The sequence below is a fragment of the Buteo buteo genome, chromosome 5, assembly GCF_964188355.1.
Source record: "Buteo buteo chromosome 5, bButBut1.hap1.1, whole genome shotgun sequence".
In the NCBI taxonomy this organism is placed as follows: domain Eukaryota; kingdom Metazoa; phylum Chordata; class Aves; order Accipitriformes; family Accipitridae; genus Buteo; species Buteo buteo.
Window position 1 is genome coordinate 36,154,404 of NC_134175.1, and position 24,844 is coordinate 36,179,247.

The window sequence follows — 24,844 nt, forward strand, 5'->3', positions numbered from 1 at the left end:
CCTTCCGCCTTCCCATTGGGCGTCCCCCGTCCCGCCCCGCGACTGCCATTGGGCGTCACGGCCGCCCGTCGCGGGGCGGGGCAGGGGCCGAACGGGCCGGGCCGGGCCGGGCCGGCGGCGGCGGCGGCGGCGCGGGGCCCCGCCATGGCCCACTTCGAGACGCAGTACCAGCGCCTGGAGAGCTCCTCCACCGAGTCTCCCCCCGGCGGCGGCGACCTGCTCGTCCACGTCCCTGAGGGCGCCAAGTGTGAGCGGCGGCACCGGCACCGGGGGTTGGGGCCTGGCCGGCGGCGGTGGCGGCGGGGCGGCGGCCTGAATCTGCGCCTGAGGGGAGCTGGGGAGCGGGGTGGCGGAGGAGGCCTTGGGGACCGGCGGTGTCCGGGCTGCGGGAGGCGGATCCGGTCTGGTCCAGGTGGCCGGGGATAGGGTGGAGCAGCCAGGGACCGAGGGGAACGGCTGGGCACCGAGGGGAGCCGGGATGGGGACTGCGGGGCCGGTTTGGGGCCTCGGGGGGCCCGGGACAGGGCGCGAAGAGGTGGGGTTGTGCCTGTCGCAGCAGCAAGGCTGGGTGTGCTGGAGGGTCCCTCACCCTGCGCTGCTTCTTCCTTCAGCTCCGTGGCATCACATCGAGAACCTGGACCTCTTCTTCTCTCGCATATCCTTTCACAAGGCAAGGTTCAGGCGAGGGATGCACCCCGCCGCCTCCTGGGCTCCCTGTGCTGGTGGAAACACTGGATTTGGTGTAACTCGGAGCTGGGGCAGCATCTGCCCCTTCCCGGAGAACACCACAGGGCTCCAGAGGGGCTGGGGGATGGCAGAACCCCCATGCCTGTGGGGTGCTGTCACTCAACACTGAGGGAACAGACAGGTTCTTTCAGGGGTCCTTGGCAGAGTGATGACGGTACTGAGTTGTGGTTACAATTAAAGCTTTATTTTCTTCACGGGATTTTATTATTAGGATAGTGTAGCATTTATAATCAGAGTAGCATAGGATTTCTGTAAGCAGAATCAGTGTAGTACAATTTTATAAGTAGCATACTACAGAATTTTATAGCATGGCTTAGCTTATGGTTTCTAATCAACTGGACTCTCTGCAGGTTGGGTCATATCTTAATACATGGTTTGCTGTATCAGTATAACAATCATAATCTAGACTCAAAAATCATATAAAAGAATACAAGTCACTTGCTCAGTCCTTGGAGGAAGCAGACCATGGTGGGACCATCCCTGGCTACAGGGGGGTCCTGGGTCTCACTGTCCAGCAACAGTTCTGGTCCGAGTTCCCACTTAGGACTCATAACACCTTGATTTTGTGGACAGTGCTCTGGGTGCTGTTACACTTCCCTGTTCTGTGACAGGGTCATCACCGCCATCGGGTTGGCCAGGTGCGTGGGACCTTCAAGGTGGACACAGAAAGGAGTAATCAGCCTTGTGCTCAGGAATCTTGAGGCCGCTAGAGAAAGGAAGAAGAAATCTGTTTGGTTTGTCTGCTTGGCTCACAGGACCTTCAGAGCCTGATAATGAGGGAAAGCGAACTAATAGGTGACCCACACAGTCACAGAGAATGGCTGCCTGCCTTATACAGTGGCATGAGTTATGCTAACCACATTACGAGGGGTGAGGAGCAGGGGGTACCAGTCACAGATGCTAGAGGTATTAAATGCATTTTTGCCTGTCTCTGTGTTGTCCTGCCCTGCCCACCCTTGTGCGGCCGGAGGGCAGGCTGAGTTTCTGCTCTGTGCTGGGACAGAGCCCCCTCTGGGTGTTGGGTGGGGGAAGAAAGGAGCTTGAATGGAGCCAAATCCACTCACCCCAGCTGTGCTTTACCTGGGCAGAGCGTGTTTCCCTGCAGTGGAGAACCAGCTTGCTGATGACTAGGGGTGGGAGGGGTTTTCCATTGGTGGGGGAGGGAGACTTGGCTGGGGAGCTGTGAATGCTGGTGGGACAAAAGCCTCTCCATCCTCTGTCAGAGAGGAGTCTCCAGACTGTTTTCCTTGACGGTAGCTTTCACGTCTATAACCTGCATCAGAAAAATGGCTTCACCTGCATGCTCATTGGAGAGATCTTTGAGCTCATGTAAGTGCAGGTTCCCCCTCTGCTGTGGCTGTGACAGCTGCTGGTGAGCAGCCACAGGAGTCAACTGAGTGCTCCGCAGCTGGGTGGACAGGAGGGTTCCCAGCTGTCTTGTCTCCCCTTTGTTAGGATTTGCCATGCCCCAAACCTGCATTCCACTCTGAAGAACGGGTGCCCTTGAGCTTTCCTGCTGCCATGACTGTGGGAATGCATCTCCATGACACATGACCCTGCCTGCTTCATGTTTTGGGGGGCAGAAGGGTGGTTCCCTCACGCCTGCTCCCTTTTTTCACAGGCAGTTCATCTTTGTGGTGGCATTCACCACCTTTCTTATCAGCTGTGTTGATTATGACATCCTCTTTGCCAACAAAGCAGTAAATCACAGCCAGCATCCCAGTGAGCCCATTAAGGTGACTCTGCCAGATGCCTTCCTGCCTCCAAATGTCTGCAGTGCAAGGTAAGGGCAGCGGAGGGCATGTTAGCCACCTCTCTTGCTTTCTCAGGTACTCAGGGTACCTGCCTGCGCCTGTTTCCCACTACTTGCTTCTTCTTGCTTGCAGAATCCAGGCAAACAGCTTCCTCATCTGCATCCTGGTGATAGCTGGGGTTTTCTGGATCCATCGACTCGTCAAATTTATCTACAACATTTGCTGCTACTGGGAGATTCACTCTTTCTACATCAATGCCCTCAAAATCCCGATGGTAAGTAGCTGGGCCAAGGGCCATGTGCGGGGCCACTAAGGGATGCAGGAGGCATTTGCTGAGTGGTGAGAAGCAGCTCACCTTCACTCCTCTTTGGACCCAGCTTCTCCGGGAGATCTGTACCTAGTGCTCTTCCCTCTGCTCCATAAGGATAGATCTCCTTTCAGCCTCTTCTCCAGTAGCCAACTTATTCCGTGTTAACCCCTCCCTGCCCAGCCTGCCTCTCTGCCTGCTGGCACACATCTCTGCCATCTGCCACCCAATATGTTTAGTCTGTGATGGCCTTTTCTGTGATACCTTTCAACAGAGAAGCCATAAGCGAGGATATCCTCCTACCTCCCTGGGATGTGGACAACGTCATCTTCCTTGTTTACTGGGGGGGAAACTGAGGCATGGAGGTACCTAGTTGGCAAAGACCACACTGGAGATCAGTGTGTCAAAGATGGGGTTTGAGGCTTGCACATATATCCTAGTCCAGAGTCCTTGCTCTGATGGACAACATCAAAAGGTGTGTGCACATCCTTTGAGGAGAGACCGTGTCTTGAGAGGTGGGGTGAGCCAGGACGCTTGGTTTGTCCCCAGCTTTTCCACAGGCTCCCTGTAGGACACTGCTTAAGTCCCTTCCCCTGTTTGTGCCTCCCTACTGACTCCAAATGGCAGCTCTGGGAGGACCCATGGGAGCCTGGAGCTGTGTTCGTGCCTCCAAGGCAGCTGGCATGTGAGTGGCTGGGAAATAGTAATCTGCGCTAATCTAGGGATAAAGGGCACTGGGGCAAGGTATGGGTTTTGCTTGCTGCAGGCTGAAGTGGTGCAGGGAGGTGCCTCATGTCCTGGTGTTCCACGTGCTTAGTCAGCACCCCGAGGCACGCGCTGGGCCCTGCTGTTTGAGTGGGCTTAGCCCAGCTTCTGCCCCTCGACGCATCCTGCCCCTAACCTCGCTGCTTGCCCTCTTCCAGTCCACCCTGCCATACTACACCTGGCAGGAGGTGCAGGCCCGCATTGTGCAGATCCAGAAGGAGCACCAGATCTGCATCCACAAGAAGGAGCTGACAGAGCTGGACATCTACCACCGCATCCTCCGCTTCAAGAACTACATGGTGGCCATGGTGAACAAGTCGCTGTTGCCTATCCGTTTCCGCCTGCCCCTGCTGGGAGACACTGTCTTCTACACACGTGGGCTCAAGTACAACTTTGAGCTCATCTTCTTCTGGGGGCCTGGCTCCCTCTTTGAGAATGAGTGGAGCCTGAAGGCTGAGTACAAACGGGCCGGGAACCGCCTGGAGCTGGCTGAGAAGCTCAGCACTCGCATCCTCTGGATTGGCATTGCTAACTTCCTCCTCTGCCCCCTCATCCTCATCTGGCAGATCCTCTACGCCTTTTTCAGCTACACGGAGATCCTGAAACGGGAGCCGGGCAGCCTGGGTGCCCGCTGCTGGTCTCTCTACGGCCGCTGTTACCTCCGTCACTTCAATGAGCTGGACCATGAACTGCACTCACGCCTCAGCAAGGGGTACAAGCCAGCTTCCAAGTACATGAACTGCTTTATCTCCCCGCTCCTCACCATCGTGGCCAAGAACGTGGCCTTCTTTGCTGGCTCCATCCTGGCTGTGCTCATCGCTCTCACCATCTATGATGAGGATGTGCTGGCAGTTGAGCATGTCCTGACCACGGTCACCCTGCTCGGGGTGGGCATCACGGTGTGCAGGTGAGGTGGGTCTGTGCTGCCCCTGTGCTCCTGGCAGCGCTGTGGGGAGCAGTGGGGCTGACAACCATCCATGCAAGCATGCTCTTTGGTTGCAAGTGGGTGTGAATCTGCCTGGGTGAAGGGCACAGCTGGGTAGAGTCAGGGGCCCACAGGAGAAGGGGTGGTCTTGGGTGCAGTGGTTGTATGATATGATTGGTGTTGCTGGAGCTATAGAGCAACACCCCAGGTCTCGGCTGGCAGGAAGGTTTGGCTTAGGTGTGAAGGCTACAGGTGGAGCTGTGATATGGCCAGTCACCCTGCCCTCCCAGGATGAGATCACCCAGGAACTGAGGTGTGATGCTGTGATGTTTCCCTGTCCTGTCCTACAGGTCTTTCATCCCCGACCAGCACCTGGTGTTTTGCCCAGAGCAACTGCTGCGCGTCATCCTGGCGCACATCCACTACATGCCTGACCACTGGCAGGGCAATGCCCACCGCTACGAGACCAGGGACGAGTTTGCCCAGCTCTTCCAGTACAAAGCGGTGAGCTTGGCTTGCATGGGGCTGGGATGGGGACTCGCCCCCATCCCTGCAGGAAGGAGAAGCTGCCAGAGAGCTGAGCAGCTACTGGCCTGGCAGAGGAACAAGGCAGCTTTCTCACAGACACCCTTCTCGAGAAGATGGAGGGCTGGAGCTGGGGGCTGGCTTTGGGATTGCAGGTTTTTTGACACCCTCAAGCTTGTGCTGAGCCTGTCATCTCTGTGCTCAGGTCTTCATCCTGGAGGAGCTCCTGAGTCCCATCATCACGCCCCTGATCCTCATCGTCTGCCTGCGGCCCAAGTCCTTGGACATCGTTGACTTCTTCCGCAACTTCACCGTGGAGGTGGTGGGTGTGGGCGACACCTGCTCCTTTGCCCAGATGGACGTGCGCCAGCATGGCCACCCAGCGGTAGGTCCTGTGGGTGGCAGAAGAGCAGCCCGGGCTCCCCACCAGCATGTCTGGTCCTTCAGATCCATGAGAGGCTGTAACTCATCACTCCTGGCAGCCCACAGCCCAGCCCAGCTACCTGCCTCTCTGCTGGGTGTCTGGGGCTGCCAACACAGGTCACCAGCCCCAGAAGGCTCTTGTGGCCCAGCTGTTATTATTAACCTGGTATTTTGTGAACCAGGCTTTGTCATTTCATTATTTGATGTCCTTGCCTGTCTTCACAACCAAGAGTTCTGTGTCCTCAGGAAAGAGGAATGGGGATATTTGCACATTGAGAAAGCATGACCACTAAGAACTGACTTAAAGAAGCCGGGCTGCTTGTGCCCAGGAGAGGGGTAGCCTCGGGGAGATGGGAGGCGTTTTCCATTATGTAAAATCTAGTGCGGGGGGAGAGGGGATCCATATATTCCCTGTGCCTGGGAATTTAGGTTATTTGTCACAAAAGACTCCCTAGTGACAGGGCCATGAACTAGGGAGGGGGTGGACTCACTGTGGCAGGAAGCTTTTAAGAACAGTCATTTGTTGACTGTAGTCGCTCCTGCTGCGAGGTGGAGAGTGCAGGATGAGGCTTTCAGCTCGGTATTTTGTGACTAGTCCCTGTCTCTGGTTTCCTTGCAGCGATGCATGTTCTGGGGTGGAGGTGGAAGATGGTGTGCTTGCTGCTTCTTCCCCAGGCTGTGAGGGCTGAACTATTATGGGGCTTTTGGTGTAGCGCCTGCTACACGTGGAGCCGCAGCCCAGCTTATGCTGGGTGTTGCATGCTTTGCCCAGACTGATGGCAGGATTCCCACGCCTTGTAGGGGTGTAAAGCAGTTCCTGTTCCTCATTACCTGTCTGTGCTTCGCAGTGGATGTCAGCAGGAAAGACGGAGGCCTCCATTTACCAGCAGGCTGAGGACGGCAAGACAGAGCTGTCCCTCATGCACTTTGCCATCACCAACCCCAAGTGGCAGCCGCCCCGCGAGAGCACGGCCTTCATCGGCTTCCTGAAGGAGCGGGTGCACCGGGACAGCAGCGTGGCGCTGGCTCAGCAGGCTGTGCTCCCCGAAAACGCCCTATTTAGCTCCATCCAGTCCCTGCAGTCGGAGTCAGAGGTGCCCAGACTGGGGGGGCATGCGGGGTGTTCTTGGGGTGCTTGCTGGGTGCTGGCAAACTGATAATCAGGCCCTCTGGGCAATTTTGCCCTTGCCTGGGCTGTATCTGGAGCTGCAAATGTGATACATCAGCACTAGTTTGGGTGCTTCTGGGTTTCTAGAGAAGGCAGCAGGCTGTCCTGGGGCCCTGTGAGCTGGAAGAGGGGCTGAGAGAGCTGAGGTGCCTCAGTTCTCTGTCGCTGGTGGGGATCAGGCCTCCAAGCCTGCACAGGACAGTGATTCTCTCCCTTTCAACTCTGCAGCCTCACAGCCTGATTGCCAATGTGATAGCGGGCTCCTCAGCACTGGGCTTCCACATGGGCCGGGACGGACAGGTCTCTCGCCATCTCTCCGAAGTGGCCTCGGCCCTGCGCTCCTTCTCCCCGCTCCAGTCTGCCCAGCAGCCTCCCAGTGGCTTCCAGACGGTGGGAAGGGATGGAGAGGGAGCCCAGCCTCGCGGTGCCAGTGCCATGACAGCTTCTGGGTAAGCTGCAGGCTGGAGAGGGGCAGTTGAACACCTTGCAAATTCCTTAAACCCTTGTCCGATTGCCATCCTGTTCTCCTAGGTGAACATTGGTGCCATTTGGCTCTGCAGCCTGGGACAGCAAGGGACATGTTCATAAGCAGAGTTAGGCCCAGGTGCTTAGGCTGGCCCCAAAGGACAGTGTGGGGTTCTGGTGTTCTGTAGGTACCACTGTGGTGAGAAACCCCTGGTAGGGAAGAGGCAGTGCCATAGCAGGGCTGGTCACCTTGTGCATCTGGGGAGATGCTACAGAGGGCCTGTTCCTACCCATCCAGGAGTTGATCTCTGCAAGGCTGACATTAGGGCGGATTGGGGCTGGGCGGTGTGGGGGACACCTGGGCAGCAAACACCTCTTGTGTGTCCCGTGGCAGTGCCGATGCGAGGACCGTGAGCTCGGGGAGCAGCGCCTGGGAGGGTCAGCTACAGAGCATGATCCTGTCGGAGTACGCCTCCACTGAGATGAGTCTCCATGCACTCTACATGCACGAGGTGAGCAGCCTGGAGGTGGGCCAGCCAGAGGGGTGTGGGGTCAGGGCAGGCAGGACTGGGGTACCCTGTCTAGAGTGACTGGGATACCAGTGTGAGTGTGAGCTGAGACCAGTGTGTGTACAGTGCTGCGGAGAAGGTGTGTTTGGGCATCTGGACTCTTGCACGCAGCTGACTCATTCATGTTTTGGCCTGCAGTTGCACAAGCAGCACGCCCAGCTGGAGCCTGAGCGGCACACTTGGCACCGTCGAGAGAGTGACGAGAGCGGGGAGAGCGCCCATGAGGAGCTGGACGCTCAGCGGGGTGCCCCCGTCCCCATCCCTCGCTCTGCCAGCTACCCCTTCTCCTCACCGCGGCAGCCTGCCGAGGAGACAGCCACACTGCAGACCGGCTTCCAGCGGCGATATGGTGGCATCACAGGTACGGGAGCCAGGGCAGAGGTCTGAGTTCCGGGTCAAAGCCCCATATCCGATGACCTGTATGGACTGGCACGAGCAGCCTGCCTCCCCCTGAAGACTGACAGTCTCCCAAGCAGCTAATAATCTTCCTCCTTGCCTCTCCTGCAGACCCAGGCACAGTGCACAGAGCCCCATCACACTTCTCTCGCCTCCCTCTGGGAGGCTGGGCTGAGGACGGGCAGTCAGCGAGACACCCAGAGCCCGTGCCAGAGGAGAGCTCAGAAGATGAGCTTCCGCCGCAGATCCACAAGGTAGGGGTGAAGGCTGTGGCTGAGAGGGGAAATGTGTACTCAGGATGGTCCCGACAGGTGCCACATCCCCTCTCTGTCTTGCAGGTATAGCCTTGTAGACTGGGGATCTTGTGGGGGTTGCAGACTGGGAGCCGCCTGGGCAGCAGGATGTGGCATCAGCCTGATTCTTCTTCCGTCCTGAGTGGACAGGATAGTCCCGGGCTCCATTTTGTTGCCATCAGTTGCCGAAGACACAAAACTGCCAGGCCAGCGGCTTTGCGGTGGCACCTTGTGTCCAGACGTGTGTCAAGTCAACGCCACTCTGACTCTTGTGGGGTGAATGCGTGTGTGAGTACATACATGTGTCTGTGTTCACATCTGTCGTCCGTGTTGGAGGATCGCTGCAGAGCCTGCGAAAGCTGACGTGACAGGACTAGCAGTGGGGAGCTGTGGACTGGCTTGGAGGTGGCGGCAGCAGCTGCTGTTCGAAGGGATGTGAGATGGCACCAGCTCCAGATGTCCGCCCAGAGCTGGGATCTGCCTCCAAAACAAAGGCAGGAGCTGTTGAGGGGGGATCTAGCTCAGCCTGTGGCACCACACCTGCCCTGCCTGCAGCGCTGAGGAGGTGCCCAGGACCATGGTTACCCTCCCGGAGAGGACCAATGTTGTACCCCTCAGCCTGGAGCAGGACAGCAGTGGGCAGTCACCCACCCCTCTGCCCAAGCGCCCTGCAGAGGGATGGACCCCGGCTGCTGCTGGTGTGGGTAGGGGTGGGATCTAGAGCTGGTGGGAACAGCTCTGGCCAGGATCCAGGGATGCTGCAGCTCTTCCCTGACTCTCACGACAGCTGGCCCTTCCCCTGCACACAAGGAAGAGTCAGTGGGGTGAAAGTCCTGGGTCCCTGACATCCCGCCCAGCTGGCAGCCTCTGTGCTGTACCTCTGGGCTAGGGCAGCATCCTCCCCACTGCGCAGCACCAGTGGGATGCGGGCTGCTAGCGAGCCCTCCTGCAGTGCCAAAGAGACTCCAGCGTGGGGTAACCCGGCGTCTCCCGGGAGTGCTCGCAGCCCCCTCGGAGCCCACCCTGAAGATCTTGTGCTCTGTGTATTGGTTCTCTTCCCCCAGGCATGATAAAGGCTGTGGTGCATTGGGTCTGTCCTGATGCAGCCGTTTCTGTGGTATCGGGCCTTTCCTGTTCCCCAAGCAAAGGCTTCAGTGTGTCTCGCATCTCACGCAGAGGCTCCCAGCTCCTCCTTCTCTCCTGAAACCATCCTTTTGCTTGCAGCATGGCTTCAGCTGCTGTGGAGACCATATACCATGCAGCTGGCTCGTGCCTGGTGGGGCAAGGAGGGGTGCCCTGAACCCAGAAGGGAGAGGCAAGCCCCAGCCCAGCCTTTGGGTGGTGGTGGTAGATCAGGATCCCAGCTGTGCAGCCTGGCCTCAGACAAGACCTTCTTGCCATCATTTCGGTTTCCCTCTCTTCTCTTCCAGCGGCAGCTTGTGAAGATCTGCATCCTGGCTAACCCCCGCCAGGGTTTCTCTCCCCTCTCTCCCTTCCTCCCCTTGCCTCTGGCAGGGGCTGCTTGCTTTTGCCATGACCTCTGTGAACACCGCAGGCCCTCCTCTGCTGTCCCTGGAGTCCAGGGCTGCCTCTCTTCCTCTGCCAGGGTTATCGCCCTCTGCCCTTTGAGCCTGGGCTGGGTGCATGCTGGGCCACCTGCTCCCAGGGGTACATGCACCCAGGGCGTGAGCAGGGTTGGGGTGCTCTCGCAGGGGCAGGCCCTTTTGGGGTGGTGGGCTCCCTGCTGCGATGGGGAGGGATAGTCTGGAGGTGCGACTGCTTTGGGGTCTGTAGGAGACCAAACAGAGCGTGCTAAAGCAGAGCTTGGGATGGGGATCAGCTCTTTGCTGCTGGGGCCAGGACTGAGCTGGGCAGGGGGTCTGTGGACCTGGGTGCTGCGGGGGTCCTCCCAAGGAAGAGCAGCTGCAACGACTGTGCAGCAGCTCTGGTTCTTGGGGCTGTCATGGCACACGAAAGGAAACTGAAAGCAAATCTCCCAGAAACCCAAGCTTTCCCGTAGCTTTCCCTGCCACTCCGGCTGCCGCTGTGCGCAGGGGTGAGCCTCCCTGTGGCTGCGGGATGCTGTGTCTGGGCTTCCCAGTGGACTTGCTGATAGCTAAGCTGGGGCAGGGGGAAAAGTCTGGACCTTTCCCTGGGCTGGCAGGAGGGAGAGGCCGGGCAAGAGCAGGCCCGAGTCCTTGCCGCATGTTGTGCTTGTGTCGTCGGTGTCCCATGTGCATGGCGAGCCACTCTTCCTCATCTCCTCCCGGGGCGTGCGGGCATGGGGGTCCCTGGGGAGCGCGGTATCGCACACACACCCCCGTGCCCTCGCTGTACAGCTGCATAGCCGTCTAATAAAGATGGGCTGTATCATCCCTGCCCGCGTCCGAGTCTCCCTTCACCCTGCGGTGCCGAAAAGCCCGCCTGGACCCGGCCACGGCGCCCGAGACCGAAGAGGCCGGACGAGCTGGTGCCTGCGATGGCGGCAGGAGGCTGCGAGGTGCCTGCCCGCTGCTCCTGCTGGGCTGGCAGCTCCACGGAGCTCAGTCCCGGCCGGCGGGGGGGGAAGGCAGGAGCTATATTTATCCCCGGGAGCGCCGCGCCCCGTCCTGCCTGACCTCTGCGGCGCGCAGGGCTCTCGCTGGGGCGGCGGGGGCTATCTCGGCACGGCAGGGCCGGGCCGGCGGCGGCGATAAGCGGGAGCGGGGCACCTCGCCTCGGCTTCGGGGACTCTTCCCCCCCCACCTTGGCCCCCGGCCCGGGAGTTCGTCCCGCACCACCGACACCTCCCCATCCCCGGCTCTGCAGGGGGGACGCTTGGGTTGGGGGGGGGGGGCGCAGGTCCGTGCAGCCTGGGGCTGGGCACCGGGGACCGGGGTGGGGGGGACGACGACACACACGGGGGGGGATGCAGTGCCGGGGTGCGGGCGGAGGTGCGGTCCCGGCCCGGGGAAGGGCGCGGTGCCGGCGCGGGGGCGGGGAGCGGGGCGGAGCGGCGCCGGGGCCCGGCTGGCGGCGGCTGGCGGCGGCGCGGGGGCCCGGAGCGGGCCGGGGCCGGCGGGCCCGGGGCAGGTGAGAGGGTGCGGGGCCCACGGGTGGCGCGGCCGGGGCAGGGCGGCGGGGCCGGCACGGCGGCTGCGCGGGCAGCGGGGCCGTCCCGGGGCCGAGCGGCGCCGGCACCGGGCACCGCCCGGGCATTGCCCCGGCACGGCCCCCGCCTCGCCCTGCACCAGTGTTACACCGTGCACGTCCCCTGCCTTTGCCCTTGCGTTTCCCCTGCGTGCATCCTCTTGCATCATCCCCCCCGCCCCCCCCGGCCCGCACTGCTGCTGCCTTGCCCCTTGTGCCCCCCCCCATCCCCCGCTCAAAACTGGTCCCAATGCCCCCCTGCCTTCCTATCCCTGCGGCTCTCGCTGCCCACTCGTGTCCGAGTGCGTCCCCAAGGGCCCGGGTGGATCGGGGGCGGGGGGGGGAGCAGTGCAGCGCTACCCCCCCCCCCCGGTTCAGGGCATTGCCAGGGGCCACGAGTGGATCCTGGTGTGGTGCTCACGTCCATCCCCATGCAAAGCTGTCCCTACTTGGGTGCAGGGCTGTGTGTGTGTTGCATGCAGCGTGTCCCGCGTGTCCGTGTCCGGCGGTGCTTGCCCCGTCCCCGTGCGTGCCCCCCTCTGCTTGGCTGTGCCATCCCGCCGTGGGTCCCTCTTCGCAGCCGTACCCAACAGCCCATCCTGAGACCTTGCTCCAGCCCCTCTTCTCTCCGCAGCCGGTGACCCGCCAGGATGGCGGTGCTGGGGGGCTACTGTGAGGCCAACAGCTCCATCGCCCAGGCCTGGGTGCAGCAGGGCTTCCAGCCCTGCTTCTTCTTCACGCTGGTGCCAGCCGTGCTGCTGAGCGTCTGCCTGCTGCTGGGCGCCCTGCAGTACGCCTGCTACGTCCGCTTCGGCCGCGCCATGGAGCCCAAGTACATCCCCCGCTCCCGCCTCTACCTCAGCCAGGTCCTGCTGTCCCTGCTGCTGGCCCTACAGCCCTTCGGCGGGCTGCTGTGGCAAGCGAGGGGGCCAGGACGGCTCTACGGGTACATGTTGCTGCACGCCTGCCTCTGGGCCCTCAGCTGGGGCTGCGCCGTCGCCCTCCTGCAGCTGGAGCACACGCGGGTGCTGGTGCACGACCGGACGCGGGGCCATGGCACCGTCCTCCTCCTCTTCTGGGCGCTGGCCTTCGCCGCCGAGAACCTGACCCTGGTGTGCTGGAGGAGCCCGCTGTGGTGGTGGGCGCTGGAGGACACCAACCAGAAGGTGGGCTGGGGGCTGTGGGCAGGGAAGGGGGACGGGGCCCTTTGCCAAGGGGGGAGGGGTGGGCTGCGGCATCGCGGTGCTGGGGTGGGGTGTGCACGCCGTGCCCTGCCATGCCCAGGGCGTGCACGCTCCCGGGTTGCACCCACGTATCTGCCGCATGTCTTGGCCCCGAGCCCAGGGGTCGCACACATCCCCGTGCCCCCATCCGGCTCAGCTCCTGCTTCTGCCTGGCCCGGCCCCAGGCGCAGAGGCAGGGGGTGTCTGCCTGCTCCCCACAGCCCTTTACCCCCTTGCTCCCCTCCCGGGGTAGGGACACCCCAAGCCGGAGGGCACAGAGGGAGATGTGGCAGGGAGGAAGGAAGGGGTCGGGGTGCTTCCTGAGGTGCTGTGCTCAGCCAGGGGGGTCCCGCTGAGCTGCGTGGGCTGTCCCCTCTCCCCTGGCTGCACTGCACCCCATCCCTGTGCCCCGCTCCTTGCCTCTCTCAGCTCATACCCATCGCATGCCTGGCCGGGCTGTGCCAAGGGCCAGCTGCGGCACTGACCCCCTGCTCTCCGTCCAGGTGCAGTTTGGCTTTTGGCTGCTGCGTTACATCTGCACGTTCATGCTCTTCATCCTGGGCATGAAGGCTCCGGGGCTGCCCCGCAAGCCCTACATGCTGCTGGTCAATGAGGAGGAGCGGGACGTGGAGAACAGCCAGGTGAGTCCCAGGGCTGGAGCAGTTTGGGGACATGGTGAGGGAGGAGCTGGGGACAAAATGGAAATACAGCTGCCCTGGGATCAGCATCTTCAGGAGACCAGGGAGGAGCAAGGGTTAGGGCTGCCCAAGCTCCCTGCTGCTGTTAGCAGCATGCGGCCCTGCTGGGAGGATGGAGTGGGGACCCTGGGAGGACAGGGCTGGGTTTCTTGGTGGGGTGTTCCCCGGGGCCATTGCCAGCCGGACTGGGGTGCCGGGGCAGTGACGCCTCGCTCTGCTGTCCCCTAGCCGCTCCTGCCTGACACCAGCAGGACCACCTCCACCTGGAAGGATTTCCGGAGGAAGCTGCGGCTGCTGGTGCCGTACATGTGGCCGAAGGGCAACCACCTGCTGCAGGGGCTGGTGCTGTTCTGCATGGCGCTCATGGGGCTGGAGCGGGCCATCAACGTCTTCGTCCCCATCTACTACAAGAACATTGGTGAGGGGCCTGGAGCTCGGTGTGTGAGGCTGCCCACGGCCTCACCAAGTGCTGGGGGGTGTTGCAAGTGACCTGGGGGGCTGCAGGGACCTGGCAGGAGCAGGGTCCAGGGGGTCAGGGAGCAGTGCTGGATGCTGCGGCTGGCTCCTGTGGGGCACCCATCGATGCTCCCTGACCCTCCACCCTGACCCTTGCCACCCTCTCCCCAGTGAATGAGCTGACGGAGGGTGCTCCCTGGCACACCCTGGCCTGGACTGTCTGCATTTACGTGGGGCTGAAGTTCCTGCAGGGTGGAGGTGCTGGTAAGGACTGCTGGGAAAGATGGGGCGCTGCGGAGAGACAGCATGGGGCACATCATGCCGGGGCTGGGGTGGCCGGGGATGCCCTTACATCCCCATCACTGTTGCTCTCTCTTGGGAGCAGCAACCAGGGCTGGTCCGGTTTGGGGATAGCAGGGGGGTCGCATCCCAAATCCCTCTTTCCCAGCTGGGCTTTCTGAGCTAGCTGCATGCCCCCGTGGCGCCGGTCCCCGCTGACCATCCTGCGGTGCCCCGCAGGCTCCACCGGCTTCGTGAGCAACTTGCGCACCTTCCTGTGGGTGTGGGTGCAGCAGTTCACCAACCGGCAGGTGCAAGTGCAGCTCTTCGCCCACCTGCACGGGCTGTCCCTGCGCTGGCACCTGGGGCGTCGCACCGGTGAGGTTCTGCGCAGCGTGGACCGGGGCACCAGCAGCATCAACAGCCTGCTCAGGTCAGAGCGTGCCCACAGTGGCTGGGGGGTGGCCGGGCAGCCCCACTGGGCCAGGCTGATGCGCCGTCCCCCTTCCCACCCCACAGCTACATCGTCTTCAGCATCATCCCCACCATTGCGGACATCGTCATAGGCATCGTTTACTTCACCTCAGTCTTCAGTGCCTGGTTTGGCCTCATCATCTTCGTGTGTATGAGCCTCTACCTGAGTGAGTGGGGGGGTCGGGGTGCAGGGGTGTCGTGCCAGGCTGTGGGGCAGCGGGTGCCTGCCAACACAGCCCCCTCCTGCCTGCAGCTTTGACCATCTTCATCACTGAGTGGAGGACCAAGTACCGACGGGACATGAACACACGGGACAATGAGGCCAAGTCCCGTGCTGTGGACTCGCTCCTCAATTTCGAGACGGTACCATAGGTGGTGGGGGGTCGCTGAGCACTGCCTGGCACTGAGGGGGCCGATCCGGGTGCTGACCCCAGCGCTGTGTCCTGCAGGTGAAGTACTACAATGCAGAGAACTACGAGGTGAACCGCTTTAACGATGCCATTGTCAAGTACCAGGTATGCTCAGCACCAGTGGGTGAGTTGGGGAGAAAGGAGCCAAGCCTCACGGGCACCTGCAGAGAGGATGGAGCTCACTGTGGGTCTGGTTTGGAGGCGGCAGCATCCCGGAGGACCTTGCCTCTTCCAGGTCTCAGAGTGGAAGGTTAGTGCCTCACTGGGCCTCCTCAACCAGACCCAGAACCTGGTCATCGGCCTGGGGCTGCTCGCAGGGTCCCTGCTCTGTGCCTACTTTGTCACTGAAAACAAGCTGCAGGTAAGGCTGGTGCCAGCCCGGGCAGCCCCCTGCCCGAGGTGGGGCCCCGGGGCTGGTGGTGTTGGGCACCTCTCCCCTGTCCCTTCCAGGTGGGGGACTTTGTCCTCTTCGGTACCTACATCATCCAGCTCTACACGCCACTCAACTGGTTTGGGACTTACTACAGGTAACGCTGGGAGCTGTGGGGGTGTCTGAGGTCCCCCTCCCCGTGGGCACCAGGGGCGGGATGTGCTCCCACAAACTTCCCCCTGGTCTTTGCCCCATTCCAGGATGATCCAGAACTCCTTCGTGGACATGGAGAACATGTTTGAGCTCTTCCATGAAGAGCAGGAGGTGGGTGCCACCTTCCTGGACCCCGCTCCCTGGCACGGACCCGTGGTCCTGCCCTGGGAGGGGCTGGCTCTGAGGCCACGTCTCACCCTCCGGCAGGTGAAGGATGTGGTGAATGCCAGCGACCTGCGCTTGGAGGCCGGGCGGATCGAGTTTGAGAATGTGCACTTTAGCTACGTGGACGGGTATGGGGCGGCGGGCAGGGGGTGGCAGGGTGGGACAAGTCATGCTATGGGGCCTGGCACAGGGACGTAGGGCAGCGGAGGTGGCCCTCAGCCCCTCTCCATCTCCCTCTCCCAGGAAGGAAATCCTGCAGGACGTCTCCTTCTCTGTGATGCCTGGGCAGACCTTGGCCCTGGTGAGAGTGGGACCTTGGGTGTGGGATGGGGGGAGAGGGGCTGGGAAGCACAGGGGTGAGAAGGACAGACCCCCAGTGGGGCTGGCCCTTCCCTGCTCAGCCCCGGTCTCCAGCAGCAGGGAGTCTCTGGTGTCTTCGAGTCCCTTTACCTTTGCGTGCAGGTGGGACCTTCGGGCTCGGGGAAGAGCACCATCATCCGCCTGCTCTTCCGCTTCTACGACGTGCGGGGCGGCTGCATCCGCATCGACGGGCAGGACATCTCCCAGGTGAGGGTGAGAGGCCGCCAGGGACTGGGGTACACACATGCCAGCTCCTCTGGGCTTCGGAGCACTGGTCAGTGCAGGCACTGGCATCTCCCCGGGGCAGGGGTGAGCACGCAGCCCCCACAGCCCCTTTGAAGGCCGATGTCTGTGCCAGGAGTGGAGTGAATGGCACGACTGTGGGACCCTTGGGCTGAAATGCTGGAGACGGGCCAGGGCTCCCCAGGAATGGCTGGGGCACTGGCAGGGTTCCCCCACTGCAGGGTGGAGGTGCAGCTGAGCCTGTGGTCCAGCGGGGGACCCTGGAACACACACCCTGCCAGGAGCGGAGTGTGGGGCTCATGGCTGAGAGGTGGGATTAGGTCTTGGGAGGGTCTTTGCAGGGGGTGTGTGTCTGGCTGAGCTCTCCCCCCCACCTCCCCAGGTGAAGCAGGTATCGCTGCGTGCTCACATCGGAGTGGTGCCCCAGGACACGGTGCTTTTCAATGACACCATCGCCAACAACATCCGCTACGGACGGATCCTGGCCACTGACCAGGAGGTGCAGGAGGCAGCCCAGGCTGCTGACATCCACGACCGCATCTCTTCCTTCCCCGACGGTGAGACCCCCGCGGTCCCCTCCTTGCCACCCCCTGCTGTGCTGGGGTCCCCCATGACCTTGTAGCTGCCCCCACAGGTGTTCCTGGGTGACATCCCTCATGGGGACATCTGTGTGACCCTGTGCCTTGCTTTGCCTCTCCCTGCCATCTCGCCAGGGCTAAATCAGCCCCTGGGCAGGGATGGGTGGAGGCTGTGCTGGGCAGCTGCGTGGTCCCAGCAGGACCTCCCCATGCTGCAGAGCCCTGGTTCCCATCCCCATCTTGGAGGGCACCAGCGCAGCATGTTCCTGCCCTTGTGCCTGCAGGATACAACACCCAGGTGGGGGAGCGGGGGCTGAAGTTGAGTGGAGGGGAGAAGCAGCGCGTCGCCATCGCACGCACCATCCTGAAGGGTCCCCGCATCATCCTGCTGGATGAGGTAACGGCAGCAGCCCCCAGCCTAGCCTTGCCCCGCTCTGCAGCACCCCCTGCCCCAGCAGCTGCCTGTGCTGCCTGCATCCCTTCCTCATGCCCTGCCTCTCCCGCAGGCGACATCTGCGCTCGACACGGAGACGGAAAGGAACATCCAAGCTTCCCTGGCCAAGGTCTGCACCCACCGCACCACCATCGTTGTTGCACACAGGTAGGGACGAGGGGAAAGGGCTGATCCGGGAGGTACTAAGCTCTCTGAGCTGGCCAGCCCCCCCCCCAGAGGGGCACACAGACCTGTCCTCCTGCTCAGGAGGTGACAGCCCCTGTGCTTGTGGCTCCTTGCGCAGTGCAAACCCCACCGGACCCTCTCCCCTCTGAGCCAGAGTAACACCCTGCCTTTCTCTGCAGGCTCTCCACCGTGGTAGGTGCAGACCAGATCCTGGTGCTCAAGGACGGGCGCATCGTGGAGCGAGGGAGGTGAGCACGGGGGGGCCGGCTTGGTGCTATCTGCCCGTGGGGACCCCCTCCCTAAGCTCCGGGGCCAGCTCGGGACTCTGCACCCTCACACCCTCCCTGCAGGCACGAGGAGCTGCTGCAGAAGGGTGGCGTGTATGCCGGCATGTGGCTGCAGCAGCAGGCTGGGGAGGACGGCGAGAGCAAGGAGCGCCGCACCGAGAAGCCCCCAGGCAGCAAGAAGGGGCCGTGAGCATGGCTGGCAGCTCTACTGTGGCACTGACATGGGCCCAGACCCCCAGGCTGCCAGAGAGCCCTTTGCCGGCTGCGGGCTGGGGCCCCACATGCCCTGGGAGCTGCAGGGGCTGGGTTGGACACTCCACTACGTTTGTATCCGCTTGTTTTGCTGTCGCGTAGTTTCTTAAACCAGGTCCTTCCCAGCTCTGTGCCTGTGTGCTTTGGGCAGGGTTTGTGCCTGCAGGACCCCCCCTCCGGGGGTCCATGCTCTGGGCAGGGGCAGGCAGGGTTACTGCCGCTGCCTTTGGGTCAACTAACAGCTCTGCCGTGGGGCTGGGCTCAGGTGGGCGAGGGCAGAGCGGGCTGTCAGCACCTGCCCCATCCCTGCACAGAGGGCTGAGCATGGCAGGGGGCTGCACTCCAAGGGCAAAAGAAGGAAGCAGCAGCACAGCTGGTGCCCGCTTTGCCCCCATGTGTCCCCCCCTTGCACCCCTATCTGCAGAGATGTACCGCTCCGGGCTGGACACCGAGTGACTGCTCCCCCAGAGCACCTCTGCACCTTGTGCTATTGCTTTTATTTTCTCCCAAGCAGCACTTTGACAAGTCTCAGCATTCCCTCGGCCCAGCCTGAACCCACCTCACACCCCAGGGAGGCACTGCCAGCAGATAACCCCCCTTTGGCTGTACGCTGCTCACAGCAGGACAGCCCAGCCCTGTGCAGAACGAGGCACAGCCCTGCAGGCAGGAGTGGTCCCCCACAGGGAAGCTTGAGAGAGTGGGTGGGAAAGCAGCATCACTCTGCACAGCTGCAGAGACCACACTCCCTCCTGCAAGAGGCCAGCAGGACAACTACCCCCCCCCCCAGGGGTCAGGTCCTGCCTCTGAACACCAGCAAGGAAGGGCTGGCTCCAGGGTCAGGGCTGTTTGCAAGAAGGGGTTTTGCACTGCTTCTACCCAGGAGGGGATCCCCCACCCAGCACAGCGGGAAGGAGGGAGACGTTCCTGCCCCAGCAGCATTAAAACTGGACCCTGGGATAGTTTAGGGCAGCAGAGAGCAGCCAGCAGCAGGAAGGCGGCTGCAGGCCTGCCGTGCGAGCGACGCTGGCAGTCAAGTCGCTACTGGGGTTACTTTTCAGTTAATGGCCCTTGTTAAATTAAACCAGAAAGGAAACACAGCTCCATTCAGTCTCAGAGAGGTCCTGGGCCCCAGCCGAGTTGGGTAAGGCCCAACGTGCTCTTGTGCATGCAAACAGCAGGGGAGGCACCAAGGGCATGGGGAGCGGGGAAGGGGCTGCCTTCACACTGCTGGGAGGCCACACATTCAGCCGTGCCATGCCCATGCAAGAGACAGTCCCAGCCACAGTTGCTCTTTGCTGAGGGGCTGGCATGGCCCTCCCCAGAGCATGAAATCCAGCCCCCCACTACTGCAGCAGGCAGCCACATCCCAGCTGTACGTCCAAGCACACAGAGATGTCCCCACATGGCACTTCCCTCCCGGCCAGCTCTGCCCTCACCCCACAGTCCAGAAGTGCTGGGAGATGGCCTCAGCAGCTGTGGCTAAGTGCATGCCATGGGCTGCTGCTTGCTTTGGTCAGTGTGCAATCAGCCTCGTCCCACACTGTCTTCACCTCTCCAGGAGCATCAGCAATCCGCTGCACCGATTTTATACAGGTACTAGGGCTGAGGTGTCAGTGTGAATTTGGTGGCTTGCTTACAGCCCCCAGGGAGATGAGTTGTCCCTGGCGAGGGGCTCTTGTCATCAGCATCCAGGCCAGAACCCCATGGCATCCACGTGGGAGGCCAGAGCCGCTCCTCAGGTCACAAGCAGGATCCCAGGTCTGCAGGCACACCCTGCCTCACCTGCCTACGACATGCTGCAGTTTGATGGCTTTGAACCGTGCGCCTGGAATGGGAAGAAGCACACAGTGAGCAAGGGAAGACGGGCTTCTTCCTCTGCCCTACAAGGGGACACATCCAGTGCTCAAGTCCGCAGGGCTGTGTGTTCAGCAGTGACACTGCCCCTGCCTCAGGCCAGGCTGCCCTCCTGGTGAGAAAAGTGACCCTAGACAGAGCCCAGAGGAAGCAGAACCCAGGGAGGAGCCCCCCTTGACACAGCCAGGCCAGGATCAATCCCACCACGGCACAGAGCTTACAGCCAGCCTCACTCACCTGCCGCTGCGACTGCTGGTATTCGGCTTCACTCGCTGACAGCGCCTGGGCCAGTGCCAGATCCTCCTCCTCCTGCGTGCTGCTGGGGACAGTGGTACATTGTGTCCCTTGGCCTCCCCCGGGCTGACCAGCCCAGCACTCAGAGGCCTTCGGGGTGGCAGGATCTCCTGTCACTGCAACCCTCCAGGACAGCTAAGGGCAGGGAGCAACTGAGGATCACCCTGAACAGGCCAGGCGCTGGGGAGGGACCAGAGGATCCACGTAGGGCTGGCAGCCAGCACCCTGGTCCAAGGAGAACCATGTTAACACCAGTTTGTATGACGGTGCTTTTAGCAGCACCATGTGATGTGTCTGAGGACGCGGGCTCCTGGGTGTCCTCTGTGAACACCCCTACTCCACCTCTGTCACGCTCTAGCCACACTCATTAGCTGACAAGTGGTCAGACAATGGTTTGTCCTACTCTGTGCTGTCACCGTCCCCTCCCAGGACCCTGGAGGGCTTGCTCGCTGAACAGAGCTCCCTGACAGCTCTGGACTCTTCCTTTTTTCCCCTGTCAGCCACACAGAGGCATCATTGGGAGCCACGTGCTGAGAGGAATGTCATCCCAGAGCCACATGATGCTGCCCCAGGCACCTCTCACACGCAGGCTTGGGGCATGACACCACATTTCCCTGGGCCGTACCTGAGTGGCTGCGCTGAGCTGCGTGCTGACTCTGCCAGGGACATCTCCAGAGCTCGCTGCAGTGCCTCTTCCTCGCTCTGAAACAAAACATCTCGTCACCAGCTTGGCCAGGGGTGGCAGGAGACAGCCCTGAGGGACACGCGGCAGATACAGTCTTGCCTGGCCAAGGGTGGGTGCATCTCCCTTCTCCAAGGCCAAACTCAGCCAAGGTGAAGGCCTTGGGCTCAGGACAGACCTGCAGCTCTCTCTTCCCCTGCCCAAGGGACCGCAGTCCTGCCTGCCAGTGCAGGGGGCATGCTAAGAATACCAGTGTGAGGCAGGTTCCAGTCTCCTCCTCCACCCTTGGCTTGCAGAACAGAAAGACAACACCTGGGGAAAACAGCCAGCACACTTTGTCCTTTTGGGGAAAGCTGAGCACCAAGCACAGCTGAGAGCTGCCATTTGCAGGCACCGGAGCAAACTCTGATGCCCCACTGAGTGTCCGGGATCCCTGTTTGCAAGGGAAGGCCCAGGTGGGGAGCACCACAGTCACCTACAGACCATGGCTTAAAAAAAGCAGTTGCTGCAGTAGCTCCCGAGGGCCCAGGAACCACCCAAACCCACCCCAAATGCCCAGGTCAGGCCACTCACCAGCCCATTCTGCAGCATGACAGCTGGAGGGGAGGTGCTGGGAGTCTGCAACACAGCTGCTCTGCCTCCTCTGCAAACAGGAGAGAAGCTGGGTTATTGTCAAGGCAGGGAGCCCTGGTACAAGCACGCAGCCCTGCTGATGCATAAGAAGCAGGAAGCTCTCGCTCTTGTGTCCCACAGGGAGCCAAGCTGAGCCTGGTTGTGCCCACCTCAGAATTATGAGTCAGGCCATCACACTACCTGGCAGGGACTGGAGAAGAGGGGCTGTCTGCTGGCCAGGCAGCTCCACTGCTCGATGCAGTGACCGTTTTGGAGGAGGATGCCTGGGCTCTTGCAACTGCAGCATGCCTAGGACAGACAGGATGCCTGTGAGCGACTGTTTTACCATCACAAGCCATCCCTGGGCACTGAAGACCCAAGGAGACAAAGCTGGATAAGCAAGATGCCTCCCTGGCTCCCTGCTCCTCTTCCTCCCAAGAGTACCCATGTTGTGGCTCAGCTACACCCAAGCACTTCAAGAGCCATTTCTCTCCTCAAAACACTGTACCAGGACAGGCAGAAAGCACTGGCTACAGAATAAGGGACTGGGCAGAGAAGCAAGAACAAAACAGCCCACAGGCAGTACCGGCAGCTTTTGCTGCAGGAAGGAGAGACTATGTATACAGCTGTACTGACTCTACAAACCTTAATGCTGCTGGAGGACACACCGGCACACAAGGCAGCGAATGTGAGAACACAGCAGTCCCAGACAATGGGCTGGGAGTTGCTCGGCTTCTTCCCTGTCACCCAGCTGACAAGCACAGCCCCATCCCTGCCAGCTGTCTGCCCCCAGGCCCTCACCCTGCTTTGGAGAGGGGACGCCCTGCCCCACTGCAGTCATGATCCAGGGGGTGCCGGTGCTTGAGGCAGTAGTTCTTGTGGCACTGGTCACAGATCACCTTCATCATCTCCTTCTGCTTGCATCCAGGCTTCAAACACTTGTTGGTGAAGATCTGAAAGATGATGTGGTGGTGGTGAAAAGGAACACGCCCTGCAGGGCCGGGGCTGTCCCTTTCCTCCATGCCAGGCCCTGGGCACTGACCAGCTTTCCCCACCAATGCCTCTTCCGTGGGGCTCTGGAGTTTGTTTCTGAATACGAGTTTTCTTTAGATAGTTTATTAGTAATTCACTAGTTTTTCAGTCTCCACAGAACAAGGGTCTCCATGGTCACAGAATGCACAGCAGGAGAGAGACTGCTTCGCCCAGGGACTCCTACCTGCCCTGCTAGGGTAGTGGGGACAGCCCAGAGCCCTCCAACTGCTGTTCAACTGGATTCCTACAGGGCCAGCTCCCTACAGCAATTTTCTCTCCTGGCAAGATGGGGCAGCTAATTGCATTTTCCTAATGGCAGCATGCAGTTTCCCATCCTCACATCCCATGCAGCTGCCCAGCCCCACTCCATTGCTACCTCAGCCCCAGACTCACACCACAAAGCCCTGCAGATGCACATACCTCCAGCTCACCAACCCTTCCTGCCCACAGCAAACAGAGACGGCCCCAGGCAGGGCCGAGTCGTGTGCTGTTTTCATCCCACCCCCAGCCTTCGGCAGGGACCCAGAGGAGCTCAGCAGGGCCGGGTTCCTACCTTGCGCTTGCGCTGTGCGGGGTCGGACTTGCAGTCACGGTCAATGTGCTCACCCACCACGACATCAGGCATCTCCCCCCGCCTCACAGGGACCGGGGTGTTGCAGAGGGGACACACGGGGACCTGCACATCCTGTAGAGACAAGAAAAGGGGGTTGGGGGCACATAGCTGGGCAACCTCAAGTGCTGCGGGGCCATCTCTCTCCCTTTCAGGATCTGCCTGCCACGGTTTCCACAGGGTCACCTGCGGTTTGAGATTTGGCTCACCACCCTCCAAACAGCTTGCTGTCTCTGACCCAGCAGGTGCGACAGGCACGGACACACGCTCTGGGAAGGCGAGACAGTAGGGCTGGGAGATGCCCAAACCATTCCACCCAGTGGCAGAGGGTGGACTGGAAGTTTGCGGCACTGAGATACAGATCCTGGCTTTCAGGGACACCTCCAGGCTCAGGGCACATCCCAAGGGAGATTGCCCAAGTGACCAAAGAAGTCACAAATTATTCTGATCCCCAGCTGGGAAAGCTCAGCAGCTCCGTGCGGGAGGCTGGCTTTGACCTCCTCTCTGCGCTTACCTTCTTGTAGGCAGAGGTGCAGTTGTGCTGGGCGTAAGCGATGTGGTCGGTGCAGAAGATCTGCTCGCAGGCGTCGCACTTCAGGGGGAGGAAGTCTGGGAGCGGGGAGAGGCGGCGGGCAGAGCACCCCGGGGTCAGCGCTGCCCGCCTGAGGCCCGGGGGCCTCCCCGACTTCCCGAGGGCACAGCCCTGACCCTCGGCCAAGCCGGGGCCGCTCCTCTCTTCCCCCAGCTCCCGGCACGGAAACAAAAGGGCTGCAGGCCCAAAGCTACGTCTTCAGAAACCCCTGCGGCTCCTCCTCAGAACACGCCCCCGCCACCCCCCTCCCCGGGTTCGGGAGTAGCATCCCGAAATCATCCCCACCTCCCCGGGGGCTGCCGGCCTCAAGCCAGAGCCGAGCGACGCCCTCGCATCCACCACGGGGTTCACCCACCCGGGATAACGGCTGCCGTGCTCCCCGGGAGGAGGCCGGGCCCCCGGAGAGGCCCCCTGGGCACACCGCCGTGTCCGCCCCCCCTCCCCCGCAGCCTGCGGCACCGCGGACCGGCAGCCGGCGTGCCCGCCCGGCCCTCGCCCCCGACCAAGAGTCGTTCCCCGCGCTGCCGTCTCGCTGCTCCGCCGGGCAGAGGCGGCAGCCCCCGGCTACCGGCAGCCGCCTCCGCCCTGGCGGGGGGGTCACGGGACGGGACGGGACGCGACGCGGAGACCGCGGCCGCCCCGCGCCCCTCCGCCAAGGGCAGACGGGGCGGCGCGACCGGCCCTTCCCCCCCCTCCCCCGCCACACCGAGCGGCCGCCCGTCCCCCGCCCCGCCGCCTCCCCGCTCCGCGGAGGCCGGGCTAGCCGGTCCGCGCCGCCTAGGCCCGGGCCTGCGGCCTTGCGGCTGCCTCGCCCGGGCGAGAGCGGGGCCCGGCCGTCCCGGTAACCCCCCCCCGCCCTCCCCCCCCGGTGCCCCCCGTCGGCCCTCACCCAGGCGCTGGCAGGCGGGCCAGGAGCAGTGGGCGCCCAGGTCCGGGAACTCCATGGCGGCCTCCCACCGGCACCGGCGGCTCGCGCCGCGCCCGCTTCCGGCACGGCGTCAGGTGGGGCGGCCCTCGCCCCGCCCCCGGGCGGCCCTCGCCCCGCCCCGCCGCTCCCCCGGGCAGCTCCGTGGAG

At 62.1% G+C, this 24,844-nt stretch overlaps 3 protein-coding genes across 6 annotated transcripts; 2 read left to right on the top strand and 1 right to left on the bottom strand.

Moving 5' to 3' along the window:
* Positions 1 to 84: 84 nt before the first annotated feature.
* Positions 85 to 10,712, top strand: ATG9A (autophagy related 9A). 2 transcript variants are annotated; one of them, XM_075028626.1, is made up of 14 exons: positions 85 to 247; positions 612 to 654; positions 2,011 to 2,076; positions 2,369 to 2,530; positions 2,634 to 2,775; positions 3,732 to 4,480; positions 4,849 to 5,002; positions 5,229 to 5,408; positions 6,295 to 6,540; positions 6,843 to 7,063; positions 7,474 to 7,591; positions 7,787 to 8,009; positions 8,156 to 8,298; positions 8,383 to 10,712. In XM_075028626.1, the coding sequence occupies exons 1-14, from the start codon at positions 145 to 147 to the stop codon at positions 8,386 to 8,388; spliced, it is 2,556 nt and encodes an 851-aa protein (XP_074884727.1). In that variant the 5' UTR covers positions 85 to 144; the 3' UTR covers positions 8,389 to 10,712. The 2 variants fall into 2 exon arrangements, with proteins under 2 accessions (XP_074884727.1, XP_074884726.1); XM_075028625.1 differs by lacking the exons at positions 85 to 247; positions 612 to 654 and adding an exon at positions 864 to 1,653 and having other exon boundaries at positions 1,971 to 2,076.
* Positions 10,713 to 11,330: 618 nt separating this feature from the next.
* ABCB6 (ATP binding cassette subfamily B member 6 (LAN blood group)) lies at positions 11,331 to 18,218 on the top strand. The gene is made up of 20 exons (XM_075028627.1): positions 11,331 to 11,409; positions 12,101 to 12,632; positions 13,193 to 13,330; positions 13,616 to 13,805; positions 14,015 to 14,107; positions 14,363 to 14,555; positions 14,642 to 14,763; positions 14,850 to 14,959; positions 15,046 to 15,111; positions 15,242 to 15,367; positions 15,457 to 15,533; positions 15,637 to 15,700; positions 15,797 to 15,882; positions 15,998 to 16,055; positions 16,217 to 16,321; positions 16,740 to 16,914; positions 17,220 to 17,332; positions 17,442 to 17,536; positions 17,734 to 17,802; positions 17,905 to 18,218. The coding sequence occupies exons 2-20, from the start codon at positions 12,117 to 12,119 to the stop codon at positions 18,029 to 18,031; spliced, it is 2,523 nt and encodes an 840-aa protein (XP_074884728.1). The 5' UTR covers positions 11,331 to 11,409; positions 12,101 to 12,116; the 3' UTR covers positions 18,032 to 18,218.
* Positions 18,219 to 18,569: 351 nt separating this feature from the next.
* ZFAND2B (zinc finger AN1-type containing 2B) lies at positions 18,570 to 24,811 on the bottom strand. Of its 3 annotated transcripts, none has more exons than XM_075028629.1 (9): positions 24,659 to 24,811; positions 23,692 to 23,786; positions 23,121 to 23,252; positions 22,337 to 22,488; positions 21,737 to 21,844; positions 21,497 to 21,566; positions 20,867 to 20,943; positions 20,185 to 20,266; positions 18,570 to 19,918 (listed from the first exon to the last, which is right to left on the bottom strand). In XM_075028629.1, exons 1-9 carry the CDS (start codon positions 24,711 to 24,713, stop codon positions 19,880 to 19,882), a joined length of 810 nt encoding a protein of 269 aa, XP_074884730.1. In that variant the 5' UTR covers positions 24,714 to 24,811; the 3' UTR covers positions 18,570 to 19,879. The 3 variants fall into 3 exon arrangements, with proteins under 3 accessions (XP_074884730.1, XP_074884731.1, XP_074884732.1); XM_075028630.1 differs by having other exon boundaries at positions 20,185 to 20,263; positions 24,659 to 24,810; XM_075028631.1 differs by lacking the exon at positions 21,737 to 21,844.
* Between the last annotated feature and the right edge of the window lie 33 nt (positions 24,812 to 24,844).